General features: G+C 40.3%; 2 protein-coding genes across 2 annotated transcripts; both read right to left on the bottom strand.

Moving 5' to 3' along the window:
• Positions 1-118: 118 nt before the first annotated feature.
• Positions 119-4,273, bottom strand: LOC306697245 (annexin A1-like). Its single transcript, XM_079161033.1, has 12 exons — positions 4,236-4,273; positions 3,872-3,941; positions 3,384-3,468; positions 3,009-3,103; positions 2,755-2,868; positions 2,456-2,546; positions 2,180-2,259; positions 1,338-1,479; positions 1,148-1,243; positions 995-1,053; positions 766-888; positions 119-624 (listed from the first exon to the last, which is right to left on the bottom strand). Exons 2-12 carry the CDS (start codon positions 3,920-3,922, stop codon positions 565-567), a joined length of 996 nt encoding a protein of 331 aa, XP_079017159.1. The 5' UTR covers positions 3,923-3,941; positions 4,236-4,273; the 3' UTR covers positions 119-564.
• Positions 4,274-5,994: 1,721 nt separating this feature from the next.
• LOC306697244 (annexin A1-like) lies at positions 5,995-11,003 on the bottom strand. Its single transcript, XM_079161032.1, has 12 exons — positions 10,927-11,003; positions 10,301-10,381; positions 9,509-9,599; positions 9,123-9,217; positions 8,883-8,996; positions 8,488-8,578; positions 8,206-8,285; positions 7,211-7,355; positions 7,022-7,117; positions 6,869-6,927; positions 6,639-6,761; positions 5,995-6,483 (listed from the first exon to the last, which is right to left on the bottom strand). Exons 2-12 carry the CDS (start codon positions 10,358-10,360, stop codon positions 6,424-6,426), a joined length of 1,014 nt encoding a protein of 337 aa, XP_079017158.1. The 5' UTR covers positions 10,361-10,381; positions 10,927-11,003; the 3' UTR covers positions 5,995-6,423.
• Between the last annotated feature and the right edge of the window lie 579 nt (positions 11,004-11,582).

The following is an 11,582-nucleotide window of genomic DNA, read 5'->3' as shown; positions in this document are numbered from 1 at the left end:
TATTGAGAGTTCTATACTATTAGTGTGTAACTATTTGGCAACATATAGCTGGTTGGTTCATGTCTTTCTGGAGCTGTATGTGCATATGCAAAGAATCAAAACCAGTCAGATGGGCTTTCATACAAAAGCTTTTATTTGCAAGTTATCCAAGCTCCTTCAAGGTAGGCCTACTGCTGCTGAATATGATTGGCACATAGTGATCTGTATACATCTGTTAGCTGCACTGTGATCAAGACTTCAGCTTCTCTACCAACACCAGATATAAGAATATAATGAGTGAAAAGCCAAGTCCGACCCAAAGCATAGGTTCAGCATACTACTGTCAGATCTATACTGAGATGCGGGTGTTGAAATGAAATAACAGAGAAAATATCCGCTGAAAGAGTACCAATTCCATGTTAATCTGAGCACATTGCTGTTAATATCTTCTAAATGTCATGACAGAAGGAGTCTTGTCCGTCTTCCACAAGACCATATGGTGCACAATATGTCAAAAGACAGGTGATTTTCTACAGCTGTGCTGGCTCTTCAGTTGTATGAGCCTTGATCCCTCTATGACTGCTATTAGTTTTCACTCTCACAGAGAGCGAGCAGAATCTTCTCATAGTCTCCTTTAGTGTCATCCTGAAGAAAAGAAAAAAAAGAATGTCACTCTGCACTATTTCCAATAGCCTGTTTTTTTTAAACTATATGCATCATATCAATAAAAACCTGACATCTAAACAGACTGTAGCATGGCTTTATTGTTATCAGAAGTTTGCTCACCAGAATATCCTTGTCGAGTGCTGTGCCATAGTTTTTCTTGTACTCATCCTTGATCCGTTTCAAGTCAATTTCAGAGCGGCTCACCATGATGCGTGTCAGGATTTGTTTGCGGGTACCTTTACCCTGATGGGCAGAACACATTCAGTCAGGGAAGGCCTTGTGACAGCTGGCATAGAATCCAGCATTTATTTTGAAATGTTTTGAGTGTAGTATCCTACTTATACCGTACCTTCATGGCCAAGTTGAGCTTCTCAGCAAAGAACGCAGGCCGGCTTCCAGCACACTTTACTGTGGTTATTTTAAAAAGTGGGTCAAGTTTAAATCAAGTCTGTGCATAAATCACTGCATAAATGAAAGTTATTGTAGAGGGTTGTGCCTTTACCTACTGCTATGAGACAACTTTCAATATCTCCCTTCATCTCCAGATCGATAGTTTTGGCTAGGTCATCTTTGCTGTACTTTGAGTACCTTTCAAACACTGGAGAGGGGAAGAGTGTCAAACATTAATAAAAAAAAAAAAAAAAAAAAAAAAAAAATATGATTTTAATGAACATGAGCTATAGGCAGCTAACCTTTACGGAGATGAGGGGCACTCCTGCTGGTGAGGACCTCAATGAAGACGGAGGAATTATTGCCCTCCCTCCCCTCCCCGGCCTCATACAGAGCCCTGGCATCGCTGTCAACCATCTGATCACAAACTCCTTCAGTGCTGGCCTATGATGAAGAAAAGCAGAGAAACGTGTCAGTACACTTCAGTAGCTTTATTTTATCAAAGATCTACTGCAAATGTAATTCTGTGAAAGCTTGATTTAGAATGAGATTGTGTAGTATGAACTAAATTGTCATAGACAGCATAAAATATGATTAACATTACAACATAATGTTCTACTTTTTTTAGCATGAAAACTAAACAAAAAGTTGTAAAGGAAACACCAATATGAGGTAAAAGTTGTTCAATGATATTGTTATATTCTATCGATAATGGAGACAATTAACCGGCTTCAAAATACAGAAGAAAAGAGGTTAAATATGAGACTAACTGACCCGCCAGGCTGTTTAAAGCAGACAGTTTCCCCATCATGTTATCAAAAATGTAGCCATTTACTTCATTTAAAACGTAATGGATGTTTAGCATATTATAGTTTTTACCGTGCAGTTAGCCTTGCAAGCTGTCCAAAGAAAAAGTAATAGGCCCAATGTTAACTCGTGTTGTTTTAACATGTGACTGTGTGTCAAGGGAGTGAGTTTGATCATTTCATTTACAATTCACTGTCACCGTAGCAGCTACAGTAGGGAGTGTCATGTTGCCTCAGAACGTAATGCATCCTGGTGTTGTGAATTAATAGTTATCTGTAACGTATCACAGCATGAAACACACCACGACATTAGAAAGAAAGTGCGGACACACACGTACCTTGCAGAGTTCAAGGAGGGCAACCCTGAAATCTCCACTAGTGTCATCCTTGATGTCAGTCTCCAGGTCAGTCGTGTAATCTTAATGAAGAAGTCACAACATTAACAGATATGGAATCATGTTAAAATGTTCAGGTTTCATGCATACTTTTTTGAAACGTTTAACCCTCCTCCCATATTAAAAAGGTTGTAATTTTCCACTGTCACATGTGCTATCACTTTTATTTTCGAACACTAGCTTGATAGTGAATGTTGCTTAAAATTTGTCACCATGCACCTTCTTTGTAGGCCTTCTTTATATCCAGGATCTCAGAGTTGTTTCTGGAAGCCAAAATCTCTATAAGGACCTCCTCCTCTGTGCCCAGACCCTGAGAATGGGATGCATGCATATATAGATCAATACAGAGAGAGACTCAGTCTTCATTGGCCACATTCAAACAAAACACACCTTTGACCCTCCTGTTAAGAAAACAATACATGAATATTATGTGGATGCTATTAAATGCACCAAAAATAAAATGAGCATTAGAGGCATTTATATCAGTGTTCCTTTTAAGTGGCTGTATCTACGTGTACCATCATTGCCATGTTCAGCAGGTAAGCATCGTACTGGGCCGGTGTTTTCAGGAGAGCCAACACCACTTCCTCCAGATCTTCCTTCAGAGCATTCTTCAGTGCCGATTCCAGAGACTATAGGACAACCGATGAGCAAATGCAGTGTTTGAGAGCATGTGTTAATGAGCGTGTGTGCGCGTATGTGTAACATTGCATGTACTTTGGAACAACAGCTACTTTCTAGCTGTCAAAAGTCTTTATTTAAATGTAATAACCTTGCCGCTGGCTTGCTGGTAAGCCTCTTTGATCTTCTGTCTCTGGTCGTTACTCCTTTTCACCAGAATTTCAATTATGGTGTTCTCATCCACACCTGCACAAAGAATATGTTGTTAAGTAAAATCTCCATTTGTATTATTTTGTATGACAGACACAAGTAGGTGGAGACTTTAGTTTGCACTAATAGATAAAAAAAAAAAAAAAAGGTTCTACAACAGACATTACACTGTAATGGTGCATGATGGCCAGCAGAGGATGTTAAAGTTCTTACATTAGAGGCCAGCATGTTGTACTTCTAGCACAGACACATTTTCCAAAGCCGAGACATGTTGACACACACTCCAAAAGCTTCCCTGTGTGCACATTAAGTTCACCTTTTGCATTGATGGCCTTCTCCAAGACTGCTGCATCTCCATTTGGGCTGAAATTGGGTGCTGCAGTCACCGTTCCCGCCTGGACCTGAAAGACACAACACAGATTGTGTGTTTGGTAAATACTTCTACCGCCAAGTGGTGTGCATGAGGTAGTTTGCAAACATGCATTTTCTAATTCCTTTGTTGCAAAAGTATTCTGCAAAAGAGGTCAAATCACAGTTGTCTCCCCTTACACATTGCTGCATCTATCCTTCACATAAGACATACAAAGGATATAAAACAAGATCATTTTGACAGGTTTTATAACCCCTGTGGACACTTGCTGTGTAGCCTCTGCCCCTACATCTCCATGTCACCAAAGACCATAACGGTGCCCCTTAACATTTATTTTTCCCAACCACCACAGGAACATGAAAAACAAAAAAACAAAAAAAAAAAAAAAGAGCTATTTGACTGAGCAACTGGAACAAAACCACAGAATTACATACCGAGTCATCGGGCATGCATGTCTGCTGCAGCAAGGCTTGGACGATAGACATAGTGGGACTACTAGAGTGTCTGGGAAGAAAAGATTTGATGAAACAAAGTCCAGTGATCATATTGTAGAGAGTATTCAAAGTAGAAATTACTCTTATTGGTTTTACTAGTAAAGTTCTTATCTATTAAACCTGTTAGCAGAAAGATCTCATGTTGGTATTTCCTTCATCCAACCACACCCTCATAAGTCGCATCAATATATTGAAAGGAGAGGGGATTTCAAGGCATCACATCTGGTACTAAACTTCAGCAAACTCAAAATAACAGCTGGAGAACAGATTTGAGTTTATCTTTTATCTAAGGAAAAAGTCTTACCATGTGTCCTGAGCAGGAAGAAGTTTGTCTTACTGAGGTTCCACAGGCGTTACAGTGACAGAAAGAGCTTATTTATACTCATGATAAACCACACCTATAACGGGTCCAGCCCATACTCACCTCCACAGCTGCATTTGGATTGAAGCTCTCGGCTCCCTCCTGATTACATTCATTCAACTCACCTGCCCAGTCAACCCAGCTGCCTTCCATCTACTCATCACACAACAGTATGTTTACCCCGGTTCCACATCCGCTCTCTGCCAGATCATTGTTGTTTCAACCTCCTCGGTATCCTGTTCGTTCTCGGCCGCGCAGTGTAATTGTCTACTGAGTTCTGTTTCCCTTGTTCTCACCTTTTGTCTTCCTGTGTCTACAGTTTGGATCGGTCTATCTGCCTTGCCTTGTCCTGCCCGGTTCTCACCCTCACCCTCTCGTCCTTGGATTTCCCTGCTGTTCCCTGACAAGTTTCCTTTTGTGTCCACCTCGCATTAAACGGTTTTGTTTTCACTCTGTATTCCCTGGTCATGTCTGCTTTTGGGTCCGCCACCACATCCCGTGACATGTTATGTATTCACTGCTGGAATGCAGAGGGTCCTTAGCATAAGGGAAAGTTTAATGTTATTGCTGTTTCATTTGCTAGTTAAGACAGAATGACATTCCTGCTGTTATATCTCTTGCAAAGGTGTTGGCCTATCAGGAGGTTACTTTAAACCTCATCAAATGAATCCAAGCCCCACTGTGTTCTTTATCCCTGTGCATATCAGCTCGACAGTACCTGCAGGAGTGACTGAGCAAAGACCACCTTAATATTTCTCTAGAAGCGTCGGCATTAGGTAATGAGTTTCTTTAAGGTGTGGCATTTTATCACGGCAGCACACCAGGGCCTGGCGCTACCTGCTCACTACGTGCTGCAGCAGAAGGTAATGCGTTCATGCTCCTGAGATTACCAGCCAGGATAATGATACATCTGATTGATGACTGCATCGCTTGAGCCCAGTCAAACTTTATCATTATACCACATAGGAGAGTCTAAATAATCAAGACTACACAGGCCCTTGATGACATCCATAAAAGCTCCTCTCTGTGCTGAAAGACGTCCTTTTTTGTGTTATCAGTACATGCGTGTTGATTAGTACTATTTTGTTATGTTGAAGTTGCCATATTTGACAAAGTGACACTGTGTCCATCCACAGTGGAATATGGTGAGGGCGGGATATAGATTGTAGGGGATAAAAGTATGAGGTAAAGATGTATTTACATTAAAGTGTTATCACAGGTGGATTTAATTCTAAGTAAGGCATATTAAACAGGTGCTCGAGCTGTGGTCCAAATGCTCTAAATGAGTGTCTCGATCTAAAAAATAAAAGATATCCTCATCAAATGGCTAGCCCAAGAGCAACAGGAAGAGATAGTACAATACCTTTAATCAGCAGCAGCAAGCAATAAACAGATTTTGTTCCACAATTACTTTGTTAGCAGCTATATGACAGCGTCAAACCTTAATGACATTACAATATACAATGAATAAAGAAATAATTTGTAAAGTTTTGCAATAGATTTTCAGCCAAAATATGTGGTTGCCTGTGCATCATGAGGAGTGTTAAAGATTATATATATATATATATATATATATAATGGTAAGTTCTATACTATTACTTCTATACTATTAGTGTGTAAATATTTGGCAACATATAGCTGGTTGGTTCATGTCTTTCTGGAGCTGTATGTGCATATGCAAAGAATCAAAACCACTCAGATGGGCTTTCATACAAAAGCTTTTATTTGCAGTTGTCCAAGCTCCTTCAAGGGTAGGCCTGCTGCTGAATATGATTGACACATAGTGATCTGTATACATCCGTTAGCTGCACTGTGATCCCGGACTTCAGCTTCTCTACCAACACCAGATATAACAATCTAATGAGTGAAAAGCTAAGTCCGACCCAAAGCATAGGTTCAGAATACTACTGTCAGATCTATACTGAGATATCCGCCAATTCTATGTTAATCTGAGCGCATTGCTGTTAATATCTTCTAAATGTCATGACAGTCAAAAAGAAAGAGAGTTTTGTCAGTTTTCCACAAGAGCATATGGTGCACAATATGTGTCAAAAGATTATAGGTGATTTTCCACAGCTGTGCTGGCTGCTGGCTCTTCAGTTGTACGAGCCTTGATCCCATGGATTGGCAATTAGTTTTCACTCCCGCAGAGAGCGAGCAGAATCTTCTCATAGTCTCCTTTGGTGTCATCCTGAAGAAGAGAAAAATGGACTTTTTTTCACACTGTGCACTATTCCCCATTGCCTGTTGTTTTTTTAAACCATATGTATATCAATAAAAACCTGACCAATTCTGACATCTAAACAGACTGTAGCATGGCTTTATTGTTATCAGAAGTTTGCTCACCAGAATATCCTTGTAGAGTGTTGTAACATAGTTTTTCTTGTACTCATCCTTGATCCGTTTCATGTCAATTTCAGAGCGGCTCACCATGATGCGTGTCAGGATTTGTTTGCGGGTACCTTTACCCTGATGGGCAGAACACATTCAGTCAGGGAAGGCCTTGTGACAGCTGGCATAGAATCCAGCATTTATTTTTGAAATGTTTTGTGAGTAGTATCCTACTTATACCGTACCTTCATGGCCAAGTTGAGCTTCTCAGCAAAGAACGCAGGCCGGCTTCCAGCACACTTTACTGTGGTTATTTTAAAAAGTGGGTCAAGTTTAAATCAAGTCTGTGCATAAATCACTGCATAAATGAAAGTTAGCGTAGAGGGTTGTGCCTTTACCTACTGCTGTGAGACAACTTTCAATATCTCCCTTCATCTCCAGATCGATAACTTTGGCCATGTCCACTTTGCTGTACTTTGAGTACCTTTCAAAAACTGAAGGAGGGGAAGTAGTGGAAGAGTGTTAGATCTGACAGAGACAAATGTAAAAGAACAGATTTTACTGAACATGAGCTATAGGCAGCTAACCTTTACGGAGATGAGGGGCACTCCTGCTGATGAGGACCTCAATGAAGACGGAGGTATTACTGCCCTTCCTCCCCTCCCCGGCCTCGTACAGAGCCCTGGCATCGCTGTCAACCATCTGATCACAAACTCCTTCAGTCCTGCTGGCCTGTGATGAAGAAAAGCAGAGCAACTTCACAGTGCTGAACACAACAAAGATGTGTAGGAAATGATTTTATTGGTGAAAAACTAATTGTAGTCTGTACACAATAGACAGTAGAAGGTGACCTCAACAATGGCCTCGGCGTTACACTTCATGTACGTCAGTTTGCTGTGAGACTCTGTTGCTTTCTTTTATCAAAGATCTATTGCAAATGTAGTGCTGTGAAAGCCTTAGGATGGGATTGTGTAGTATGAAATCAATTGTCATAGGCAGCATCTTTGTAGCATAAAATATGAGCTGGGTGTCTTATTTCAGTCTTAACATTACAACAACATCGTTTTCTACATTTGTTAACACTAAACAAAAAGTTGTAAAGGCAACAGCAATATGAGGTAAAAGTTGTTAAATGAATAGTGATATATTCTATTGATAATGGAGACAATTAACAGGCTTCAAAATACAGAAGAAAAAGGTTAAATATGAGACTAACTGACCCGCCAGGCTGTTTAAAGCAGACAGTTTCCCCATCATTTTATCAAAATGTAGCTATTGACTTTATTTAAAATGTAATGGATGTTTAGCATATTGAGTTTGTGCTGTGCAAGATGTCCAAAGAAACAGCCATTAAAAGGCCTAATGTTAATTGTGTTGTGTTAGCATGAGAGTGTGTATCAAGGGAGTAAGTTTGTTTATTTATTTTACAATTCACTGTCACCGTAGCAGCTACAGTAGGGAGTGTTATGTTGCCTCAGAACTTAATGCATCCTGGTGTTGTGAATTAATAGTTAACTGTAACCTATTACAGCATGGAACACACACGACATTAGAAAGAAAGTGTGGACACACACGTACGTACCTTGCAGAGTTCAAGGAGGGCAACCCTGAAATCTCCACTAGTGTCACTCTTGATGTCAGTCTCCAGGTCCTTCTTGTAATCTTAATCAAGAAATCACAATATTAACATTGAGGATATGAAATTATGTTAAAAATGTCAGCTTTCATCAAGTGCTTTTTTGAAATGTTTAATCCTCCTCCCATATTAAAAAGCTTGTCATTTTCCACTGTCACATGTGCTATCACTTTTATTTTCGAACACTAGCTTGATTGAGAATGTTACTTAAAATTTGTCACCACGCACCTTCTTTGTAGGCCTTCTTTATATCCAGGATCTCAGAGTTGTTTCTGGAAGCCAAAATCTCTATAAGGACCTCCTCCTCTGTGCCCAGACCCTGAGAATGGGATGCATGCATATATAGATCAATACAGAGAGAGACTCCTTATTCTTCACTGGCCACATTCAAACAAAACACACCTTTGACCCTCCTGTTAAGAAAACAATACATGAATAATATGTGGAAGTGGGTGGATGCTATTAAATGCACCAAAAATAGCAGATGATGGTGAGGCCACGACATTCACCTCAAATGAGCTTAGTTTATGAGCATTACAGTCATTTATACATTTATATCAGTGTTCCTTTTATGGCTGTTTGTATTTGTATGTGTGTGTGTGTGTGTGTGTGTGTGTGTGTACCTTCATTGCCATTTTCAGCAGGTAAGCATCGTACTGGGCCGGTGTTTTCAGGAGAGCCAACACCACTTCCTCCAGATCTCCCTTCAGAGCATTCTTCAGTGCTGATTCCAGAGACTATAGGATAACCGATGAGCAAATGCAATGTTTGAGAGCATGTGATCATGTTTGTGTGCACATTGCATGTACTTTGGAACAACATCTACTTTCTAGCTGTCAAAGTCTTTATTTAAATGTAATAACCTTGCCGCTGGCTTGCTGGTAAGCTTCTTTGATCTTCTGTCTCTGGTCGTTACTCCTTTTCACCAGGATTTCAATTATGGTGTTCTCATCCACACCTGCACAAAGAATATGTTGTTAAGTAAAATCTCCATTTGTATTATTCTGCATCTGTATGACAGAGACAGATATACAAGTAGGTGGAGACTTTAGTTTGCACTAATAGATAAAAAAAAAAAACGTTCTACAACAGACATTACACTGTAATGGTGCATGATGGCCAGCAGAGGATGTTAAAGTTCTTACATTAGAGGCCAGCATGTTGTACTTCTAGCACAGACACATTTTCCAATGCCGAGACACGTTGACACACACACACCAAAGCTTCCCTGTGTGCACATTAAGTTCACCTTTTGCCTTGATGGCCTTCTCCAAGACTGCTGCATCTCCATTGGGGCTGAAATTGGGTGCTGCAGTCACCGTTCCCTCCTTCTTTAGGAGCTGAAAGACACAACACAGATTATTGTGTGTTCGGTAAATACTTCTACTACCAAGTGGTGTGCATGAGGTCGTTTGCAAACACGCATTTTTCTAATTCCTTTGTTGCAAACATGCTCTTTAAAAAGAGGTCAAACTACATTGTTCTCCCCTTACACATTGCTGAATCTATCCTTCACATAAGACATACAAAAGATATAAAACAAGATCATTTTTGACAGGTTTTATAAACCCGCCGAATAACGACAGGAGAGTTTGAGAGCACAGACGAAATCATTCATGATGATCTCGTGCAACTTCCCCGTAGTTCACTTTAAGAAGCCAGGGAAAGCAGAAGTAGAATTCTGTTGTGTTTGCAGAGTTTATAAAGGGAGGGGCGCAGATTGCTGGTACAATGAGTCACACTCTTACAAGAATGCTCATCTTTCTCATTGCATATAATCTTTATAGTCCAGGCTCCCTTTCACTTTAATAACTCTTATCTTTCTGCTCTGCTCCACTCCTTTTCCTTCCCTTCTTCAACCTTTCAACTTCCCACTCACTCCTTCTTTTCCCTTCGCTACACTCAACACTTCTTTCTCTTTTGCTTGCTCTAAACTGCCTGACAAAAATGTTCCACCACCACAGGAAGATAAAAAAAAAAGAAGGAAAAAAAGCAGGGCTGTTGGCCAGAGCAACTGGAACAGGACCACATAATTACGTACTGAGTCATCGGGCATGCCCATATAGACCGTCTGCTGCATGAACTCTTGGATGAAAGACATAGTGGGATTACTGGAGTCTGTCTGTAGGGAGAGAAGAAAAGATTTGATGAAACAAAGTCCACTGATCATAGATAGTATTCAATGATGAAAGTATTACTCTTGTATTGGTTTTATAGTAAAGATCTTATCGATTAAACTTGTTAGCAGACTCATGTTTGTTTTCCCCTCATCCAATCCGGGAGAGAACACGCCTCTGCATATTTACTGTAGGTTTATAATGTGGTTTTCCATAATGTGGAGACTGCCAGTGCCTAGCCACACCAACGCTAACTCCGATACATTATACATTGTATTGAGATAGATCCAGTTACTTTCGATGTGGTTTAATATTGATATAGAGTAACAACTGTGCCTCGTAATTAATTAGATGAACACTTCTTGCGTCAAATGTGGAAATCATAAAATTATCGCTTCCGTTTTCCCAACCACACCCTTATATGTCGCATCAATGTCTTCAAGGAGAGGGGATTTAAATGCATCACATCTCGTACAAAACTTCAGCAACCTCAGCTGGAACAGCTGGAGAACAGATTTAAGATTTTTTTTATCGAAGGAAAAAGTCTTACCGTGTGTTCTTAGAGGGAAGAAGTTTGTCTTAGTGAGAATCCAGGGGCGTTGTAGCGGCAGAAAGAGTGTATTTATACTCATGATAAACCACACCTAGTAGCCTAACGGGTCCAGCCCATACTCCCCTCCACAGCTGCCATTGGATTGAACCGCTGTCTGCCACATCAGAGCGCAGCGCTGTGCGTAAAGATACGTTTCTCCAGCAGATTTAAAAACAGTCACTCCGTTTTCTTGTACGTACGTAATGGGGTTTCAATGCCATGTCCTTAATATACTTCTACACGGGAAATTCGGTTTATTAAAATGTTTGATTTGACGTTTTTATTATTGCCGCTTCTTAAGTGATCTGTGATTTTGTTGTTACATTTGAGTCACTCAGTAACGTTACCTGTGGCCCATTTGCTTCTATTGATGTGTAGATGGCAGGCCAGTAGCATAACACTTTATTTGTGTGGTGTTCAGGGCTCTATACACACATACACTGGCTCCACACGTTATGTCTTCACTGCTGGAATGCAGAGGGTCCGGAAAGTTTGATGTTATTGCTGTTTCATTTGCCAGAAGACAGAATGACATTCCTGCTGTTATCTCTCAAGTGTAAGCCTATCAGGTTACTTTAAACCTCATCCAATGAATCCAAGCCCCACTGTGTGTT

This window comes from Pholis gunnellus, assembly GCF_910591455.1.
Source record: "Pholis gunnellus genome assembly, chromosome: 6".
In the NCBI taxonomy this organism is placed as follows: domain Eukaryota; kingdom Metazoa; phylum Chordata; class Actinopteri; order Perciformes; family Pholidae; genus Pholis; species Pholis gunnellus.
This window is presented reverse-complemented; position numbering and strand designations above follow the sequence as displayed.

What these genes read in the sequence shown, in the direction of transcription:
- LOC306697245 (XM_079161033.1), bottom strand. Translation starts at nt 3,922, where the DNA reads ATGTCTATCGTCCAAGCCTTGCTGCAGCAGACATGCATGCCCGATGAC. An exon ending in TGCTGAACATGGCAATGATG is followed by an intron (nt 2,547 to 2,754) that starts GTACACGTAGAT and finishes TCCCATTCTCAG; the next exon opens with GGTCTGGGCACAGAGGAGGA. An exon ending in CACTCGACAAGGATATTCTG is followed by an intron (nt 625 to 765) that starts GTGAGCAAACTT and finishes TCTTTTCTTCAG; the next exon opens with GATGACACTAAAGGAGACTA.
- LOC306697244 (XM_079161032.1), bottom strand. Translation starts at nt 10,360, where the DNA reads ATGTCTTTCATCCAAGAGTTCATGCAGCAGACGGTCTATATGGGCATG. An exon ending in AAAGAAGGCCTACAAAGAAG is followed by an intron (nt 8,286 to 8,487) that starts GTGCGTGGTGAC and finishes TTCTTGATTAAG; the next exon opens with ATTACAAGAAGGACCTGGAG. An exon ending in CACTCTACAAGGATATTCTG is followed by an intron (nt 6,484 to 6,638) that starts GTGAGCAAACTT and finishes TCTCTTCTTCAG; the next exon opens with GATGACACCAAAGGAGACTA.